The 21,265-nt window shown below is 43.6% G+C and overlaps 1 protein-coding gene across 2 annotated transcripts in view; it reads left to right on the forward strand.

Moving 5' to 3' along the window:
• The window catches only part of slc12a5a (solute carrier family 12 member 5a), a 97,268-nt gene extending 76,771 nt beyond the window's left edge, over positions 1-20,497 (forward strand). Inside the window, exons 5-26 of one of the 2 annotated variants that reach the window (XM_030091170.1) lie at positions 709-763; positions 1,838-1,968; positions 4,306-4,553; positions 5,282-5,493; positions 6,828-6,995; positions 7,122-7,220; positions 8,084-8,141; positions 8,228-8,402; positions 8,553-8,671; positions 9,042-9,140; positions 9,221-9,340; positions 10,687-10,791; positions 11,501-11,669; positions 11,818-12,013; positions 13,558-13,727; positions 14,294-14,425; positions 15,509-15,616; positions 16,137-16,262; positions 17,373-17,605; positions 17,738-17,752; positions 17,945-18,078; positions 20,389-20,497. In XM_030091170.1, the coding sequence (XP_029947030.1) occupies positions 709-763; positions 1,838-1,968; positions 4,306-4,553; positions 5,282-5,493; positions 6,828-6,995; positions 7,122-7,220; positions 8,084-8,141; positions 8,228-8,402; positions 8,553-8,671; positions 9,042-9,140; positions 9,221-9,340; positions 10,687-10,791; positions 11,501-11,669; positions 11,818-12,013; positions 13,558-13,727; positions 14,294-14,425; positions 15,509-15,616; positions 16,137-16,262; positions 17,373-17,605; positions 17,738-17,752; positions 17,945-18,078; positions 20,389-20,480 (2,964 nt within the window). In that variant the 3' untranslated portion in view covers positions 20,481-20,497. The remainder of the gene's footprint in view (positions 1-708; positions 764-1,837; positions 1,969-4,305; positions 4,554-5,281; positions 5,494-6,827; positions 6,996-7,121; positions 7,221-8,083; positions 8,142-8,227; positions 8,403-8,552; positions 8,672-9,041; positions 9,141-9,220; positions 9,341-10,686; positions 10,792-11,500; positions 11,670-11,817; positions 12,014-13,557; positions 13,728-14,293; positions 14,426-15,508; positions 15,617-16,136; positions 16,263-17,372; positions 17,606-17,737; positions 17,753-17,944; positions 18,079-20,388) is intronic. The other variant, XM_030091171.1, reaches the window with a different exon arrangement.
• The last annotated feature ends 768 nt before the right edge of the window (positions 20,498-21,265 follow it).

The raw sequence follows: 21,265 nt of genomic DNA on the forward strand, positions 1-21,265 counted from the left end.
TTTAACGCACAATGATCAGTTCCTCTTGTTTCATTCATTTATAAATTTCTATGCTTTTGACTTTACAGAGCGTGAATGCACAGCATGGAAACAATTTGTCGCAGTTCAGTCAGTTTTCTGTTTTACTTGTAGATATTGAAATAGCAATACATTTGTGATTTATCGTGCAAACCCAGGTGTAAACAAATTTTAAAAAAATTGTAAAACATCTAGTTACCAAACATAGTGAAATAAATTGTGCATGTGACATCTTCCTTAACTTTTTTGTGTTTTCTTTTATTTTGTTTTGTCTGCTGATGAAGTAAAGTTTTTTTTTTTTTGTTTTTTTTTTTTACTCAGAAGCAGTTGAAATCATTCAGTAGAAAGGAAATATGTGAGGTCCAGAAAGAGGGATTCCCCTTCATCAAATCCCACCTTCTTTAATATCTTTTTCAACTTTTTTCACCAATTTAATATCAACGTCAGCTTCACTTGAAGTCACAACAGCAAGCTGAATAAATCTGGTGTGTCATGAATCACGTGTTGCTTTGACCTTTATGACCTCAACCATGCAGTACTGTGAGGGTCATCTAAGGGTAAACCATGAATTGTCTTGCTGAGAGGCTGAAAGGTTTGAACGAGGCATCGGTCGCTCCTCATTCCCGGTGTGTGCAGGATCTGGGAGATCAGATCTAATTCCTGTGTCGTCTTCTCTCCCTGTCTGTGCAGACCATGCTGACTGCCATCTCGATGAGTGCCATCGCTACCAATGGAGTAGTGCCAGGTGGGTGAGCAGACGCTGGCACCACACAGTCAGCACTGTTTGAGGCTGTCCGCTTCTAAATTTCTCCTTTCACTGATTGCTTTTGGCACATTGCGCCCAGCGCAGCTTGATATCTCCAGAAACATTAAAAGCTTTAGTCTGGGATCTTGTGCACTTTAGCTCGTCGTCACACAACGCTATTTACACAAAATAAAGCCCCAGCCAAATGTCTGCCATGAAAGGCTGAGTCTCCGTGTTTCAATTCAAGACACATTAATGTACAGGCGCGGCGCCGCTGCATTTTATAATGTGAGTTTACATAGTAATGATGGCCTGCGTCTTGCCAGTCGGTGTGCTTGCAGCAGGGGTCAGAGCAAATTATGGGCCTGCAAAGAAGTGTGGAAGCGTGCGCCAATTATAACTGTCTCTCTTATAACTGGTATCAGCCTTTATGCCTCTGCAAAGCACTGATTAAGTTCTATTTATTTACGTTCACCTAATTGATTTGGACGCTGTTGTGAAGAAATACACACCCTTGGTGGTAAGAGGAAACGTGTGGAGCAACTAAAGCGGCGAAAAAAGTTTAGAAGTAGCTTTCAATCACTTTTTGCTTGTTATGCATTGTGGTATTTTTCGATGCATTAGTCTTGTTCAGCGCTCTTATGCTCTGCTCTTTCTGCCCTCCATCCAAGTGTCAATTCACTGATTCACACACTTTTTTCACTCTTGCTTAAAAAGAGGCACCGTTAATGAACACTAATTGCTCTCGGATCTAATTTTTAAAAGATGTGAAACTGAGGTGTCAGAAAAAGAAGGAAAAATTGAACTGTAGCTTGCAAAGGTGAATGAAGTCATGAAAAATGTCTTAATTAAGTGAGACACTTCATATTTTGAGGGTGAAATATAAAAATCACAACAATGCGTTGAGTAAATCTATTTCGCTTTATTCCACAAAAACTGGAGATAAACTATATTTTCCTCAGACTCACTCAGTAATTTGTTCAGTCTGTTGTCTTACGATGAAAAAAATTCTTCTTTACTTGTAAATCTACAGCTATTTGAATGGATTTGTGTTAATCCTGTGTTTCCGTGCAGCCGGAGGCTCCTACTACATGATATCCCGTTCGCTGGGTCCTGAGTTTGGGGGAGCAGTGGGGATCTGTTTCTACCTGGGAACCACCTACGCGGGAGCCATGTACATCCTGGGGGCCATCGAGCTCCTCCTGGTGAGAGGCGTTCTGTCTCGCGCCGTTACTGCCACCATCAGGACGCAGCTCTCATTATTCCAGCTGTCTGGTGCCGCTTCACCAGACGAGGAGTGTGAGGATACACATCGGTGTCACGAGACCCCAAAATATGTCTCAGCATAGGTTTATTCTGGGACACAATCCTGGATTAAGAAAACAGCTTGCCAGTTTGCAACAGTCTCTTATCCTTGGTGTTGCCAAAGTTCACTGAGCTTAGAGGAAAGAGGAAAACGGTGAAGGCTGACCTCTTAAATCATAGATTTCCCTCGCCCTCAGTGAACTCTAATACATCCTGCTTGGCTCTCTCAAAGTGATAACATGGTCACACATGGTGCTGAGTGCAGAGTTGGCCCTTAGATTGAATTATGCTGTTATTACATAAAAGATTTGTGCACCAAGCCGCTCTGGTCCAGGAAAGTCTGGAGCCAGAATTGGAAATGTTGCAGTGACTGAACGCAAGCAGCCAAAGATAAAGCAGCAGCACAGAGGTATTTCAGCATCAGTCACTTGCGTCTACTGAGACTGTGGTCATCTTTTCACTTTTTTGTTTTTAAACAGGTGAAGGTTTCATGACAACAGCACAGCTTCCTTATCTTGTCTGCTCTTCTCGCTGCTCTTGCGGCTCAACAGCCCAAAGTCGTCCTCCTTGTTTTGAACCAATGCTTTTTCATCAAACCGTCCAGGACTCAGCAGGCCTGTTTAAACTGTCCTCACCAAAAAAACTTTTCCTGCTGTGACCTCATTAATTGAAACGTGGTATTTTTTCCAATCAGACCTGATATTTCAGTTTTTCTTTCAGGCAGTGCAGTTAATTGTGTCACCGCCACTCGCTCTCCTGCAAACAGAGCTCCTCTCCTTCAGCTTTTTTTTTTTTTTTTTTTTTTTTTTTTTTTGCCTGCTTGTTGTGCTTTGAAGCTATTTTTTCCTCTTCAACCTGAATTCTGATCAGTTGATGAAATGCTGGGATCTTTCATCTTGATCTCCATTTTTTTTCCCTCCTCCTCTTCCTTTTCCTCCTCCTTCTCCATCTCTGCCTTTTATTTTACACTGCAGTCCCCTCAATGCTGCATGGAGTATAGAGTAATTATGCAAATACTGCATTAGCGAGAGATCAAGACACTGGCGGAGTAACAAGACAGTTCCTTGAAACATCTCTCAACATTTTGGTTCACAGTTACCAAGCGGAGCAATACATACACACGTGTGTTTTAATATCATCAGCATCATTCGTTTATTATTCCGCCTCTAATGGATATGCAGAGTTTGATCATGCCTAGAGGTTAATTTCGTCTTCTGGGTCAAAGCTGGCTTAGTTTCCATTGTAAAATAACAATCCCTGTAGAATTGTAAAGAGCGGATCTGGAGAGGGCTGATTTGAATATGTTTCATCCTTCCACCCAAGCCAAGAACACAAACTGATGCTGCTATTTTCGGCAGCATGAACAGTTCACAGTGAAGCGGGGAGATTTGTTTGCCTAGTGATATGCTGTTCTTAGCATCGGATCAGCTTCTCCAGCCAAATGACCCATCTGAGCTGTGACTCCTCGCTCCGTCTTCTCGGCTGTGTCATTGCTCTTCATGGTGATTAAACTGTTTGGGGCAAAAACCTTTTTTTTTTTTTTTTTTTTTAATGAAAAAAAAGATAGAGAAAAAGGGAGAGAAAGGCGAGCGAGGGAGACAGAGCGAGAGAGAGATTCCCATGCTTATGTAACAGCCCCGCTATGAATCATCTCAGGCTGATGACAGATACTGACGAACTAATTAGGGGTTTACCATCACATATATGATGGAACTATTCTGAGTTCGACCAGTAGTAAAACTTTAATATTGGAAGTTAAATTAAGATAGTAATGCCATGCTTGGGGTTTTTTTTTTTTTTTTTAATTAGGCTGAATTAAAATAGGCAGTATAATGTGAGCTGCAGTAGAAGAAGGCTGGTAATGTTAGCGTCACATGTTTTCACTCTGTCCTCCTCACTCGTCTCATCCCTCTCTGCCTTTCTCACCTTCTTTTATTATATTTCTTTCTTCTTCTTCTTTTTATATTACCTGGGGTGGAATTTTTATTAAATTCAGCGGTAAACACGGAGCTGGAGGAGCGTTTTTGTGACCTGAAACCTGCCGGTTTGAATCCCCAGGCGGACCAGGGAGAGTGAGGAGTGAACGTGACTCAGTTATATCCTCACTCCCTAAACAACTACCGCCAAGATGCCCCTGGAGCACCAAGGAGGATGTTATAGAACTTTTATGAGAAAAGTACAGCACTTTTTATTTCCCCCCCCCCCTCAATAGTGATAATTGAGTCCGTTTCCTTCAGATCTACATAGCGCCCAAAGCGGCCATCTTTCCCTTGGAAGGCCTGGAGGGCGCGGAGCAGGAGGCGGCCCTGCTGAACAACATGCGCGTGTACGGGACCATCCTGCTGACCTCCATGGCCACGGTGGTGTTTGTCGGCGTGAAGTACGTCAACAAGCTGGCCCTGGTGTTTCTGGCCTGCGTCATTCTCTCCATCCTCGCCGTCTACGCCGGAGTCATCAAGACCGCCGTGGATCCTCCCGATTTCCCGTAAGCTGATAAAACCGAGAGCGCCCAAGGAATATTAGCTGTGCAGAACAAGCATCTGTATGTGAGTTACAGGTGATGTAAGTTGAGTGAATTTAGTTTTTGTTAAATCTCCATCAATGGGTTTTTACATCAGACTCCCTCTGTCCTCTCTTCCGTCCTGTATTCCGGAATCAATCTCCTGACGTTTATATCGGTTGACAAAATAGACATCGGTTTACATTCATGAAATGTTTTGGACTCTGAAAGCTTTCCTGTATCAAACACACATTTGTATGAATATTTATCAGCGGCAACTTTATTTATAGAGCAGATTTTAAATGCAGCAGTTTACAAAGTGCTTTGACGGAGAGGAAATGACAAACACGACTGCATTCTGAGCCAGATGGGAGACAGTTTTTTTTTTTTTTTCAAATGCAAATCCACTAGAAGAGAATAGTCGAGTTGGAATAAAGTAAATACCCTCAATAACTTTTTTTCTAGAATTTGATGGACTTATTTTTGGAGATGAAGGAAACAACTGAAGAACTTTCTGACTTGTTTTGGTTGTTCAGGTTGAACTGTGTTGCTGATAGAGAAACGTTTTAATCCTCATTAGATCATATTTTGCTGCAGCAGTTGAACATTGTGACTGTATTTATGGAAATAATATAAAAATCAAACCACAGGTAGGATCGCAAACATGTTCACATGTCTCCTCAAACATCTCCTGCGCCTCCTCTCTCCTGCAGTGTGTGCGTCTTGGGGAATCGCACGCTGGTGTGGAAGACTTTCGATGTTTGTGCCAAAACCATTGAGACGGCCAACGGGACGGTGACCACCCAGCTGTGGCGGATGTTCTGCGACTCGCCTTTCCTCAACGCCACCTGCGACAAATACTTTGTTAACAACAATATCTCTCAAGTCCAGGGCATCCCCGGGGTCACCAGCGGCATCCTGGCAGGTAGGTCAATCCACCCTCCGTGTGCCAGTGTGTCGTGAACATGAAGTCCTCTGTCTCCAGTCACTGATGATCAACTGGTGGGGCCGGATTCAGGCCTGAAACACAGACATTGTTGGCTGTTTACAAAGGGAATAAAAGTTATAAGAACATAAGTTTTCAGTTCTGGGACTTTGATTTTGCCCCCAAATCCTTTTGAAACGAATAAGAGGACATCCTTTTTTTCATGAGAATTATACTTTGGAAAATGTTTTGCAGACCAAACTTTTTGGGTTTGTTTTTCCGTTTTACTCCCGCTCGGGCCGCCTGCTCCTCCCGTAGTGTACCAGCCAGGCTGTTAGACAAAGAATGGCTTGTTAACGACAACGTCCAGCACCTGTAGCTGACTCCGCGTTCCCCTGGTGTGTTTAATAATTTGCTATTCATTGCAGTCAAATCCCCAGGCTATGGAAAGTTCATAGTTAGCATCCTTTTTTTTTTTTTTTTCATCCCATAATTCAGTCATGAATTAAACAAGAGTAAATAATTCATATGATGCATCTAAAATACTTTCCAGCAAAAACAATCCTAACAGCACTAAAAGGCAAAACTGAGTCAGTGACAGGAGCCAGCATTGTAAAGGACAGATATGTTGTCTTGGGAGAACGAATATGTAACATTTGTATGTCTAAAACATGCTGATTATTGGTTTCTGTGAGAGCAGTGAAGCAAAAAATTTAATTACTGCTCAGCAGTTGAAAGCTGCTGAAAGTGAAAGCACTCTTGACATCCATCAAAACACTGTAATACAGGAAAGTCAAGATTTTCCCTTTTATTTAAAAAACATAAACAGTTGGTGAGGAACTCCACACATATGATGAATAATGCATGAAATCATCATTAGTGAGCATCACCTAATTATCGTCACTGTAAACAAGCCATTCACAGTTTTTTCTGCTCTGCATCAGTCAATTGTTGCAAGTTTTTGTGTTTTGATAATAGCGGTTTTAATTGGGAATTGGGACGGAGATGGGGAAAAAGGAAGTTTACAAGTCTGGCACAGGAAAAAATACAGGGCAAAGCTGTTGTACTGCATGACTCATAAATGCAAAAATCTGATTTAAACCTCAATTCCAGTCCTGACACATTTTGTAGCGGGGACTTCAGCTTGGAGTAGTTTTAGTGTCATGTCTCCCAAGACAGACGCATTCTTAAGCTTTTCCCTGTATCAGCACAATCAAACTTATTATGTAAAAGCAGCAAATAATTTACAGTGGAATAACAGACATATTGAGGATTCTGAGTCAAACAATGCATTCTCCTCACTCCCTGACTGTTAATCTTCTCTTCCAATCCAGAGAACCTGTTTGGAACGTACTATGAGAAAGGAGACCTGATTGCCAGAAAAAACATGGAGTCAGTGGAGGACCCCGATGACCCCAGCACCAACATGAACCGCTACGTTTTGGCTGACATCACCAGCTTCTTCACACTCCTGGTTGGCATCTACTTTCCATCTGTGACAGGTGAGGACCCTCGTTTTTCTTTTTTGTGTTTCGTTCAGTCGGAGTTTCACTTGTTTTTGAACGGGTTGATAATCAGCTTGTGCAAAACCTCTGATCCGGATGTTTACCTGTTGACTGTCTCTCCAGGGATCATGGCTGGATCCAACCGGTCTGGAGACCTGCGGGACGCCCAGAAGTCGATCCCTATCGGGACTATTGCAGCCATCACCACCACCTCCACTGTCTGTATCCTCTCACTACTAAAACAGCAAGAGTCACGACATCCCAAAAACTGGAAACATGTTGAAATGATCTGGGATCAGATATGTCTTTGGCTCCATTTTGAAGAAACCTCTTTGGATAAGGAATTTGTAGTGAGTGGAAACAATAAGTGTATGTTTATTCCGCAGGTTTTACATTTCAGCTCCTCAGGAAAAAACATGCAGGAAGACTTGCAGGGAGCGTCATGATTAAAGGTCAAAGGCCATGACTGCTACAATGCCAGTCTTGTTTTGAGGTCTGAACTACACATTATGTTACAATTGTAAGATGCTGTTTGTCCTCCTTTTTAGAAATCATGGACACACAACTTCTTCAGTAAATGAAGCAAATTGCTCCGTCAGTTAGTGTGTTTATATTGGATTCTTAAATGCTTCAATAATATTCTCTAATGGTGAAGTTATTATCATAGTGGCCACCATTCACGCCTCATTGTAACAGACTGATGGTCCTTTAGGTCACTGCAACTGAAGCCAATATCGTAAATATCCCCCGCTGCTTCTCTGAGTAATCAGCCCGGCCACACAAATTTGATTAGAACATCTAATCGCATCATTTGGCTTCCTATGTAATCACAAGTTAATAAAGCTGAAGGATATTCGTGACAATGTCACTGATCTCTGAGATATTAGTCCAAACAAAATCGATTACTGTCTTTCCTCAGCAAATATGTCTAATTGGTTTATCTGATAATTAAGTGCATCTTCAGAAAGAAAAGGTTCATAATACAGTTGAAAACTGTCGCTCACCATAACAAGTGTCGGGTATCCACTCCCCTGCTAAACTTTCTTTGTAAAATGACTTTACTTTCCTGATCCTCACCTGCGCAGACATGTCCAGTGTGGTGCTGTTCGGTGCTTGCATCGATGGCGTGGTCCTCAGGGACAAGTAAGTCCATAGATTGTCCCTCTGCACTCGCTTTGACCAGCTAAACTGTTTTTTAACGTGTGAGTCACTCTGCTGTGCTACTTTAGGTTTGGAGAGGGCGTGCATGGAAACCTGGTGATCGGCACGCTGGCTTGGCCTTCGCCGTGGGTGATCGTGATCGGCTCCTTTTTCTCCACATGCGGGGCGGGTCTCCAGAGTCTGACGGGGGCTCCTCGCCTCCTGCAGGCCATCGCGAAGGACGGCATCGTGCCTGCTCTCCGGGTCCGTCTGCTTTTCTTTTTTACTTTTCAGAAAGGCAGAAAGCGTGACTGTGCATTTCAGTCTTATCATATTTGTGGATGACTTGTGGTCCCGAAGGGCACCTCGTGAAAATAAGCTTTTTACGCCTGTTGTCTGTCTTTGTCTCCACAGATCTTTGGTCATGGGAAGGCCAATGGAGAGCCCACATGGTCCCTCCTGCTGACTGCTTGTATCTGTGAGAGCGGCATCCTCATCGCCTCCCTGGATGCAGTGGCTCCCATCCTCTCCATGTGAGAACTGAAGCAAATGTTCTCATGCGTTGCCTTTAAAGAAGAAAAAAAACACACACACACACACAACAGTGGGAGAATTCCGAGCTGCCAGTGACCCGCTATTTTTGAAACAATGCAAATGCCAGATTTCAAACACTCTGGATTCATCGCTTCACACGGGAAGGACAGCTTTGTAAATGCGTAAATGGTTGTGAATGTCACAGATCTGAACAAGGCCTAACCTCCTCTACATTCAGTGAAACTGTTATGTCACACGACATGAGTCGAGTGTTTCAAATTGAGGGTTTTTCATTTTTGTGTGTGTGTGTGTGTGTGTGTGTGTGTGTGTGTGTGTGTGTGTGTGTGTCTCTGTGTGTGTTTTCTACAGGTTCTTCCTGATGTGCTACATGTTTGTGAATCTGGCCTGTGCCCTGCAGACACTGCTGAGGACGCCGAACTGGAGACCCCGCTTCAAGTTCTACCACTGGTCAGAAGAGCAGCCGCCGGATTTTTTTGCGTTTTGAGTCACAGTTTTTGCTAAAGGAATCTGGCCGTCTGTGTCTGCAGGGCGCTGTCTTTCCTGGGGATGAGCTTGTGTCTCACTCTTATGTTCCTCTGTTCGTGGTACTACGCCATTGTCGCCATGGTGATCGCCGGCTCCATCTACAAGTATATCGAGTTCGCAGGGTAGGTGCAGCACAGCGGCAGCAGAGATTGGATTTGCTGGCGGTGTTTGTCTGGCACATAGCCGTGCATGCGTGTCATACTCTGGGAAAGTGATGTTTATGTACATTTTTTTTTTGTTGGGGATCTAATGGAAATATGTTGCTTCTAGAGTTTTTACTCCCTGACAGAACAGAATTTCTTGTAATTTTTTTGTAATGACGATAATAGTATATAGACATCGCAACTGATTCAAAACAGATGCAGCTGCAGACGAAGCACAGGTGTGTATTGATGTGTCTGAATATACTGTTTCAAGCCAAACACTGAACACATACAAATGATCAAACTGGACTCTGAATAACAGCATTTCAGGTACAATGCTGTCATTGTGTGGTGAAAATATGGTAAATAGAAAATGCTTCTCCTCAGCTGAAGGGAATTCTCTTCTCAATCCCATTTACTTATTCAATAAGAACGACTACATGTATGGGCCCTACGATAGCCATAAAGCTTCCAATTTTTTTCCAAATCACACTGGCCTGAAAACAGATCAGGAAAATAGAGCATCATCAGTTTTGAAGTGATCTCAGTGTGCAGATTAGCTGCTTGTGTCTGCAGCCAGATGGAAATAACTTGAGCTCCCGAAATGAAAAGGCAGCTCTGCTCAGACCAAACGGCCTTTAAGGTCCTTTCAGGACTCCTTTCAAGTAGTTAAAGTGTTCAGGTGAATTGTAAGAACTGTTTCATTAAAACAAGAAGTTAAGGCTCCTAATGAAACACCGAACAGCTGCCGAAGGCTCAAAGATCAGGCGGTCATCATTTCTTATGCTGACATGAACAATTTATTTCAGATCAGAGTATTGATCACTGGGCTCACTATAAACTGTACAGTTTTGATGAAGACAGTAAAGTAGACCGTACAATTGCGATATCAAGAAAAAATAAATGAGAAAATTCTATGTTTTCATAAAATTTAGATGTCAGTATTTCTTAACTGGCAGGCTCTAAAGAGAACTAAAGTGACTTCAAAAAATGTTATCAGTTCATTCCTGTTTTTAACTGAACCCAGTAGCTTTCCCAGAATAAACGATATTATTTCAGATTCTGTCTCTCAGTGCAGCTCCAGGGTCGTTCATTAATCAGTCCGTGCTTATAATAAAGGAACAAAGAGCCACGCACGCAGAGTATTTAGTGCTGTGATTGCTGAGTGACGTTTACCAGCGCTGCCTAATCTTTAATCACCCCGCCTCGTGTCAGACTGTCGTCTGACAGAGGATTGGTTTTGGTGGGCCCACTGTACTGCTGTCATATTTTAAATTTAGAACAAAAACCGCTCATGTTTCGACTGACGCTCGTCTGTGTCTCAGTGCGGAGAAGGAGTGGGGCGACGGGATCCGAGGTCTGTCTCTGAGTGCCGCTCGCTACGCTCTCATGCGGCTGGAGGAGGGTCCGCCACACACCAAGAACTGGAGGTACCACACACTCACACACACACACACACACACACACACACACACACGCTCAGTCTCGTATTTCTATCCTTGTGGGGACCTTCCATTGACTCCCATTCATGTCTAGCCCCTAACCCTGACCCTTACCCTAACCCTAACCCACACCACAACAAAGCCTAACCCTAAAGAAATGTTTTTGCACTTTTGCTTTTTTCAGTAACAACAACATGGTCAAGAAAACACTGTTTCTCCTACTTAGGACCGGAAAAAGGTCCCCACAAGGCACGTCGTTTCACGTTTTGCTATCCTTGTGGGGACATTTGGCCCCAACAAGGATAGAAATACGAGAACGCTCACACACACACACACACACACACACACACACACACACACACACACACACACACAGACTCGGTTGATTTATTGTGATCCTCATTAGCTGAGAAATTAACAGCACGTCTGTGTGCGTTCAGTCGCTGTCCTCGTCCGTCTCCCCGTCACGGCTGTCTGGACAGAAGTGTTAGTGAATTCTTAACACATCAGCTTTTCGTGATGTTTGTTCTTGTCTTCATCCCAACAAGGACGATTACTTGGCCAACGTTTCATTCTTCAGGGCTTTGACACTTTGTTACTCTCCTTGCTCGTTTTTTTGATTTGTCTCCTTTTTTGCTTGTTTTTTTTATTTTTTTGTCCTCGCCCTTCTCTCTGAATTCCTCTGCCCTCTCTTCAGGCCACAGCTGCTGGTGCTGGTCAGTACAGATGCAGAGCAAAACGTGGAGCAGCCTCGCCTGCTGTCTCTGACCAACCAGCTGAAAGCAGGCAAAGGTCTAACCATCGTCGGTACGGCTCTGGAGGGAACCTACCTGGAGAACTTTGACCAAACACAGCGTGCGGAGCAGGTGGGGGATCTCTCAGCAGACTTATTTGTATTTATGTGCATGAGCTTGGGACATGTCAATCCTTCAAATGAAGCTGCTTCAAATGTGACTAATCCTCCTTTGCTTTTGTACTTGTGTAACCGTTGTTTCCTCGCTCTTGTCTTTCCAGGCGCTGCGCAAGCTGATGGAGGCTGAGAAGGTGAAGGGTTTCTGTCAGGTGACCGTGTCCTCCAACCTGCGTGACGCCACATCCCACCTGCTCCAAGCCAGCGGACTCGGAGGCCTGAAGCACAACGCCGTGCTGGTCAGCTGGCCACGCAACTGGAAGCAAGGCGATGAGCACCAGACGTGGAGGAACTTTGTCGGTGAGCAAACAATGGGCGAAAGTATTCACATCAACGCAACAAAGGAAACAAAGCTTGGATCTGCCGGAAAGCTGTCGCAGATTTGTTTTATTTCCAGGTAGACGAGTGGATTGAAGTCAAACATGCTTTGTTTCATTCAAAACTGCAGCTTTCCATCTTTCTATGGCCAGCTGTCTGCGAGACAAAATACCAGCGCCAGCTTTCGAGAAACTCATTCTGCTGTTTGTCCACTCTGTTGAAGGGAATGTCTGCTAAAGGCTCTGTATGGAAACACTGCCTTGCAAAGAAGGAAATCACCCACGCCAAAAAGGAAAAAAAAAAAAGTTATAAAAATTACCCTAATAGAAATACAAATACCTGCAGGCTCACAGAGGAGGGAGAATAAATGCATTTTAAATACATTACTCACAGGAGCTTTGAAGGGAATAACAATTAATGGTTTGATTAAAACCAGACCGACCCAGATACAATGAACAGAACCAAATGTTCAAATGGAGAAAATAACTCATCCAATACTTAACCATTACACTTCTAATACTATAGTGATGGTCTGTCAAAGGCGTACCTTGTCTTCTTAAGCTCGTGGTTATTTTAAAGAGACCTAGTAGGTTACAGTTATTGATAAAAAATATATTGATATGCGGTATGTGAAAAGCCGCAGGCAGTTAACATCAATGATTCACCATGAAAAGACTCAGATATATTCCTGTAACAAACTGGGATTAGGAGAAATATTATATTTATATTTTGCTTTCTGACATTTTAAAGTGAGTTGATCTCTCTTTGATTTCTTTTTAAAATGTTTTTCACAGTTTTCAATGATTGAGCACATTCGTTAGAAACTGGCCAAATCACGACGTTTGTACCTACGATCTTTTTTTTACTCACAGGTTCACAGAAGAGTTGCCACGCTTTAGCTCCACCTGCATTACGCTATGATCTCCATTCAAATCGAAGTGCCACCTGGAGTGAAAAATATTTATAAGCTGTTATTATCATCCATTTTTATCCAGCTTGGAGTCAGAGGTCGCTGCAGCTGATCTCAGCTTAACGTGGGTGAAAACAGGACTCACCCTGCAGGTCGCCAGGGGGCGGGGACAGGGCGACCGTAAACACAATGCAACAGGCGATTTCGAGTCACCAGTCTGAACTCAATGCATGTTTCGACTGGTGGAGGAAACCACAGCTCCCGGTGTAAACTGATGAATGCACAGGAAAACATTCAAACTCCACATAATGTCCAAGAGGTGCCTGTTGAAGACCGTAACACTGTTTGGCCACTAGTTAGCATTTCTCTCATAATTGCTTGCTGACATACAGATATATTTGAATTATGTATTTTGCCTTTGAGTGGTCTGTATTGGTGGTTGAAGCGAAGATTTCCATTCTGTACCATATCGCAGTGTATCAAATCTCACCACGGAGAGCAGCAGCTACAGACAATTATGTTCCACAAAAACAATATGAAACCCAATCTGTGTGTGTGGGTGTGTGTGTGTGTGTGTGTGTGTGTGTGTGTGTGCCTTTGCTTTTCTGTTGAGCAGAGTTGGTCAGAGAAACCACCGCAGCTCGCCTCGCCCTCCTCGTCCCGAAAAACATCTCGGCCTTCCCGTCCAACGGCGAGCGCTTCACCGAGGGCCACATTGACGTGTGGTGGATAGTTCACGATGGAGGCATGCTGATGCTGCTGCCCTTCCTCCTCCGCCAGCACAAGGTACTGTGCAGAAGTTCACCAACAAACCAGACAAGAGTTCATGGTGTGGCAACACAAGCAAGCAGGAGAGTCTGGCCTCACGCTATGAGAGCCACACGTTCTGAAAGACTGCCTAAATCCCACCGAGGAATGACACAAAGAGCGATAAAATCAGAATCCAGAGGCTGGAGGAGACATCGGAAAAGGGGATGATAGATAGAAAGTCTTTATTGTTCTACAGGGAAAAGCGATAAGATAAAACGAGTGACTTTCCTCGTCAAAGTAAAGAGTCAGTTTGCTGGGTGTCCCGAGTGATTCCTGCAGGTCTCGGTTGATTTTTGATGTCATGTGTTTGACTTTCTAGAACTTGTTTCTGTTGATCATTGAGATCAAAATGTGGAAATTGATTCAGATGATGACTGCATCGCAGAGGTTGTGATATGAATTTTTACAATAATTGTTTTAAAACGTGAAGGACGTTGGATTCAAAAATTCCCTTCTTCGTTGTCATTGGAGATGCAGCTGTGAACAAGGTCCGCAGACTGAAAACATATTGTCTGATCAGATATTCCGCTGCTTTACTTCAGGTGTGGAGGAAGTGCAAGATGCGCATCTTCACTGTGGCCCAGATGGACGACAACAGCATCCAGATGAAGAAAGACCTGACCACATTCCTGTATCACCTCCGCATCGACGCCATGGTGGAAGTCGTAGAAATGGTGAGAAGTGTCCGCGGCCACACATGCAGCAGCTTAAACTTACACCTACATGCATATATTCAAAGGCACTTTAATCTCTGCACCACTCAGCTGACTGCGTAATTAGAGAAAGCCGGCAGCTCCTCTGGCTCCTCGCTCTGCTGAGCACAACCAGCATTGTTTACACGCAGGGAAGCAGGGAAGATGCATCGCTGCTGCCATCTTCTCACTGCCGAAGCACTAAATGATGCAAAAGAACTGCATGAAGTACAGTGTTTTCAGGTGTCACGCCGAGTGCCGGCTGAAAGGTCAAGCTCTGAAATCCACCTCCAACACTCAAAATGAGAGGCTGCAGACACAAATGTTTTGGGTAACTTCTCAAAATGTTTCTGTCTTTTGGATTACATTACGTGAGCTATTTTATTTTCATTCTTCTCTTTTCATGTGTGTCTTTGGTGCATTGGAGAAGAGGCTGACATGGGGATGTTGCATAACTTCACCTTGTTACTAATAATGTCTTAGTCGCTGCATTCTTCTATGAAATTAGTAACAGTGTGAGGGTTAGTGGAGCCTTGGTGCTCCCGTTGCTTTGTCATCCATGAAATCAGTTTGAAAGAGGCCGAGTTGCTGCAAAAAAAAAAAAAAGAAGTTGCTGCATCTCATTGTTCAAGAAGGACGTTTTTAATCCCGAGCACCTCTCATCGTGAACTTAATTAAAGGCATTGATTGGACATTAATTTACCTTACCTTCACTACTGTTGGCTATGTGTGTGTGTGTGTGTGTGTGTGTGTGTGTGTGTGTGTGTGTGTGTGTGTGTGTGTGTGTGTGCGCGCACTTTCATGCCTTTTTTGGTGCCCTCTTCATGCTATTTTTTTTTTTATTTCTAGATCAGAAAATGTCCAACTAACTGAAGTAACTTGAGCTTAATGAGTGAATCAGTCATCAGACTGACCTCCACAGCAACGCCAGGCAGCTATGTGCTCATCATTAGAACAGACCCAGCTAAAAGGGATAATTAAAAGTGACACAAGAAGTACATTCACGAGTGAGAAACTGGCCGACTGAGCATCAACACGAATCCTTGATGGTCTCTTCCTCCTCAGCACGACAGCGACATCTCGGCCTACACCTACGAGAAGACCCTGGTGATGGAGCAACGGTCGCAGATGCTCAAGCAGATCAATCTGACCAAGAATGAGCGTGAGAGAGAGGTAGGGAACTTTGTTTGCGTCCAACTTCTTGTTTTGTAAACCACCCACAGTCGCTCTGATAAACGTGACAGGACTTGACAGGCCGGCTTGGCGTGGCTCGACTTGATCTAACTTGACTTGAGTTAACATGACACAGACGCCCCTCCGGACAAAAGCATATCCGCCGTTAAATTGGAGCAGTAGGACACCATATTTCTCCTCTCGATCAGCGCTGACTGCAGCCACAATAGCTGCTGTTTGCTTTTGTGTGTGACAGCATGATGATGTTTTGACAGATTGAGGAAATAAAAGATATTGATCTCAGTGTTTTTTTTTCTTGTGACGGTAAAAAGCACAGAGAGTTTGTGTGCTATTATTTCCTCCTCTAGACTCTTTGTTGGACTTACATCTAGACTGATTCCGTAATAAATATCATAAAATCAGCTTTAGAATCGTGGGCCTTTCAATCCGAAAGTCTGAGAGAAAATCTCCACTAAGGTTTCATCGTTTCTCTTCTCCGTACTCGTGTGTGTCGTCGCAGATTCAGAGCATCACCGATTCCTCTCGTGGCTCGATCCGGCGCAAGAACCCGGCGGCTGTGACCACCCAGCTCAGCGTGACCGAGGAGCCTCCGGCAGCCAGCAAGGAGGAGAAACCTGAAGAGGAGGTGGGACCCGGCTCGGAGCGTACGCTTCATTAGTTTGAACACAAGAAGAAGAAGTGTGTAAAAACCAGGCAGCCAGGATGTGCTGCCGTTCATCGTTTTCAAGAAAAGTTTACATGAGCCAATAAAACGGAAAAAAAAAAAACTGTTCAGATAAAACTGAAAATATCTCCCAGCAAATACCTGCTGAGTTAAGAGTCAGAAAGAAGAAGGATTAAAAAGTATTATGTGCTTCAAATACAGAATTAAAAGACTGTTAAAATAATATCAACATACTTCAGTGTGTAAGTTTAAATATATATATGTTAATAACTAGTTTTTAAAATAGTAAATATAAAATGTGTTTACCATTTTTTATTCACATCACAAATTTTGAATACCTGTGAAATAAATTGTTACTCTCTCATTTACATTTAGCAAAATAGTTCATTTTTTTTTATCAAAAAAGTGTAAAAACTAATAGATTGAAATGGAATGGGCTATCTTTATTCCATTTACAGATTTACTCATGTAGTTATGAAGATAAATTGTCAGGCTTTCATTATAATCAAGACAAATAAGATTGTGTTTTTAATGATTTACCAGCTAAAATAAACAGTATTCTGCACACATTTGAAAAACATGATTTGTTTAACTTTCTTTCTGTTTTCTGTTGTGTTCTTTATTTTTCATTGCAAAAAGCAGTGTGTGAAAGCGATGAGTGATGGTTTGTGTTGAGTTCAGTTGCTGTGTGTGTGTTTGGTAAGGCGGCGTTAGCAAACATGAACGAAGCAGGTTCCATGCCGGCTGTTTCTGCTGTTACTTCTGTTTTCCTAAACTGTCCGCTCAGCATAACTAGATTAAGTGGCGACTAAATGGAGGCTTTTTATGGTTAAGCTTCAGCTCCTGTTGATCTCATTAATGTACAGTTCTGATGACAGAGCAGGTAATGTCGTGAAAATGAGAAGACGAGGCTGGTTAATCACACTTTCCTCCCTCTCTCCCTCTCAAACACTGTGGTTCGTCGTGACTCTGCCTGCATTCCTACATTTCCACCTCAACCGTGACTCTTTCAACCTCCCATGTAATGTACATGTGGATCCACATCTGTCCTCTTCTCCTCTCGTCTCATAGTCAAAGTCGGCCTCTCCCCCTGTATCCTCCCCCGCTCAGGTGCAGCTCATCCACGACAACACCAACCCGGCCAGCCCCGCCACCCCGGCCACCCCGCTCACCCCCTCCGAGACGGCCCAGAGTCCCGGCGAGCAGGTCCAGATGACCTGGACCGAGAAGTGCGACGGCGAGCCGGCCAAGCCGCCGGGTGCAGCCACACCCGAGGGCATCAAAGACATCTTCAACATGAAGCCGTGAGTGCTTTGTAGAGCTGTAACTGTGAGGAAGGGGAGAAACTGCAAGCACCGAGGCTGAAATATGCAACTTTCTAGAAATATTTGACAGCTTAGTACTGATGATTTGTCTCTCTTCTTGTCATGCTGCAGTGAGTGGGAGAACCTGTAAGTACTGAAGTTCTGATAAACGCCATTCAGTCCATTTACCGTCCATTTTTGCATCCGGCAGATGAGGATCATTGAAACTGTGTGAATGAGCATCCGTCACTTCGCTCAGCTCTGAGAACCAGCCGCGCGTTTCCCCTCGTCACCGTGAATCAGTCGCTCCTCTCCTCTGTGGTTGTTTCTGTCACGCAGGAATCAGTTCAACGTGCGGCGCATGCACACGGCGCTCCGGCTGAATGAAGTCATTGTTAAAAAGTCCTCGGAGGCCAAGCTGGTGCTCCTCAACATGCCGGGGCCGCCCAAGAACCGGACAGGTGACGAGAACTGTATCCTTCACCCGGACAGCGGTGGCTCTGCTGAGTCGAACGCGTCAGCGACGGCTCAGGCTTCACTTCAGTCATCAGCCATGACGAGGAGCGCGCTCACTCACATCCTGATGGCTGTCTGTGTGTCAAGGATTAGCTTTCAGGTTTTATTAATGTTACTGATTTTTTTTTTAAATCCAGAGATGTAATATGGAAGTCACCAAAACCAGACTTTAATTTTTCATGGCTGAGACCATGACAGTCTCACCCGCTGAGACGATTTTAATCCGATCTCAGTGAAAAGTGTCATTAGATGAGCGTGGGCAGCCAAATACACACATCATGAAAGGGTTTTTTTCTCCGTTTTCTCAAGAATGAAACTTAGTTCGATTCAACTAGAAGTGGTTTTTCTAAATCAAACGTTTTGTTTTGAATATCAAAACACTGAAATATGTCGGCTACAGCCAAAATTTTAAAATATTCTGTCTCAGATTGCTCAATTTATTTTCTTGCATATTTTGTTTTGCTGCATCTGAAATTGTGGTTTTGGAGTCAATTTGTTTATAATCTTAAAATTAAATGAAGTTTTAATTTATACAGAAAGGGTCCTAATTTGAACAGAACCTTTAAAACTATGTAGATGGAGTGACTCCCAGTAGTGATTTATGACTGAAAACTTCTGCCTTTGGTTTGTTTTCTTCATACAAACAAGGGTCACAGTGTAAACTAATATTGGATTTATCTTTTATAACTTTCTCTGAGGCCTGCACTCTGGACATAATGTTTATTGTAACTCATCAGATCTCTAAAATATGATAAAATCACCGCGAACAGAATATTTTCCTGAGAGGTTACTGAAGTGTATCACAGTCTGTGTTCACTCTAAAATAGAAATACAAATAATGCTTAGCAGAGAAGTCAAGCATTGAAACTGAGGAATCTTTGGTATGTGTTTGAGAGATCAATTCTTCACTGTAAACAGGCTTCGTTTAAATATTAATGTTTATATTAAAATTTATTAATATATTATATTGATGTTTTATTATATTTTTAATCATTATTTTAAATGCTACTTGAAGGAATATGCATTTGTGGGATGAACAGCAGCTGCATCCATCTACCAAATCCTCTGTCAAAAGCCAAACAGCTTTTCTTTGCAGTTGACTCTTTTTCAAAGACGATTTGAATTCTTGATCTGGGTGAAACTCACGTGCTCACCTCTGGTGCTCATCCCACACATGCATGTCCAAATGTGGACCAATTAAAAAGAGAAATGATCAACCTTTCCAGCAGAATAGGATCTGTTTTCAAAAACGCACCTTAACCTCACAGAATGTATCTATTAAGTCTATTATATCTTTAATTTAGTGTTTCATTTATGTGCTCTGAATGGTAAACGTGTTTCCTAAATGACACGACGGTTGCGTGAGCAAAATGTGAAGTTTGACGTAGCTTCACAAACACGATCAAACACCGTTCAGGCCTTGAGGCTCCTGCAAACTCCTGGAAATAAAACCTGGATTTTATGTGTTTAGACAACAAACATTAAGTTAATTGACTTGGTTTCAGGAGGAGCTCTGTGATTCACTGTCAGAGAATGTGTGTGTAACAGCCACAGAGCCAAAGAACTCATTAGGATTCAGGCAGCGATGGCGCAGAGAGAGAAGAAAACCTTTTAAGTCATGTTTCCATGTAATTTGGTCATTTCATTGTTGTTGTTTTTTCAACTCTCTCACAGCTCAGGGTTTTTGTCAGTCGGCGGAAATGAAGCAGATCATGGAATGTGATTGGCTTCTTTATATCATCACTTTATGACATTTCTGATTCTTTTGTAGAATTTTATTGAGTTTTAAAGGTGCGAATTCATATTTTTTTGCATAATATGAAAGCAGATTTTTTTTGGTGATGAAGGTCAAGAGAATAATTTAAGAGTGTAGTTTGGATCATATAATTTGTTTTGTCAGATTTTTATTGATATTATAATATAGAAAATATCTCAAACTTTATGATGGCATTACCTTTTTTTTTCTGAACATAAACGAGTATAGATTAAGACAAACAAAGACAAACTCTTCAGAACGACACAGACCAAACTTTAGTTTTGTCCTGAACTTGACCGGAGAATCTCTACAGTCTGAAACTGAACAGCTTCAGCTCGCCACAGACTTACCCTGCTTTAAAAATGCCGTCTTTTCATTTCCACCGGCTGTCAGAAGCAAACGTGAGCTGATGGGCTGTGAGAACCGCCTCCACCTGTTCCATCCGGAGTTTTAGGAAGTGTGGCGGCCGCTCGCTGGATTTCCTCTGCTCTCCTTAACCTTTCGCTCTCAGACATGGAGTTCCTCGAGGTTCTCACCGAGGGCCTCAACCGGGTCCTCCTGGTCCGCGGAGGCGGCCGCGAGGTCATCACCATCTACTCCTGAAAGAACAGCCCCCCTCCTCCTCCTCCTCCTCCTCCTCCTCTTCCTCCTCCCCCCTCCCTCAGCCCCGTTCCCCCTGCCTCCTCATCCTCGCTGCTTCATCTTAGTGTGTGGTTTGTTTCTCTGAGATAGTCGTCTCGCACTCAACCAGCAGCCCCCCGCTCAGCTTCAGCACCTCTCCCTGACCCCCCGACCCCCCCGCCCTCAGCCCTGAGGCCTTCCCTCCCGTCCCCGCAGCTCTCTAGACCTCCCCCGGCTGATTTAGGCGCTCTCTGCTTCGCCCCCCTCTGCTCGTCTGTGATCTTCTGTGGTTTCTCGGTCAGGATGAGATGGTGGCGTTGGCCGCGGGTTGCTCGCTGAGGTGTGAGCACACGTCCACGTATGCGTCCGTCTTCGTTTTTGATCTGTGTACACTTTCCTCTTTTTTTTTTTTTTTTCTTTCATTTTAAATCCAAACTCCAAAGTGTGGCATAGACGCGGCTTCTGCTCGGAGAGAACGAGAGCCGGCTGAAATGAGCGCAACCTCGGATTCCTGTCTGTTTCGTTCCCCTCGGTGGTGATCGGACTCCCCCCACAGTGCTCCAGCGTCTCTGGCGTGAGTTTTCTCTCCAGGCAAAAGACACTGCTGCCCCTCAGTCGGGACCACCAGCTGGACGCCGGAGGAGCAGGAAGCCGCCAAGTACGAACTGTGAAACTCACACTGGCTCTGGGAGAAGACTCAAACCTGCAGCGTTATCTTTAACTTCACCACTCTTTAAGCATGAACTCATCTGTTGTGTTCCTGTCCC

Source organism: Salarias fasciatus, chromosome 5 (genome assembly GCF_902148845.1).
Source record: "Salarias fasciatus chromosome 5, fSalaFa1.1, whole genome shotgun sequence".
NCBI lineage: Eukaryota > Metazoa > Chordata > Actinopteri > Blenniiformes > Blenniidae > Salarias > Salarias fasciatus.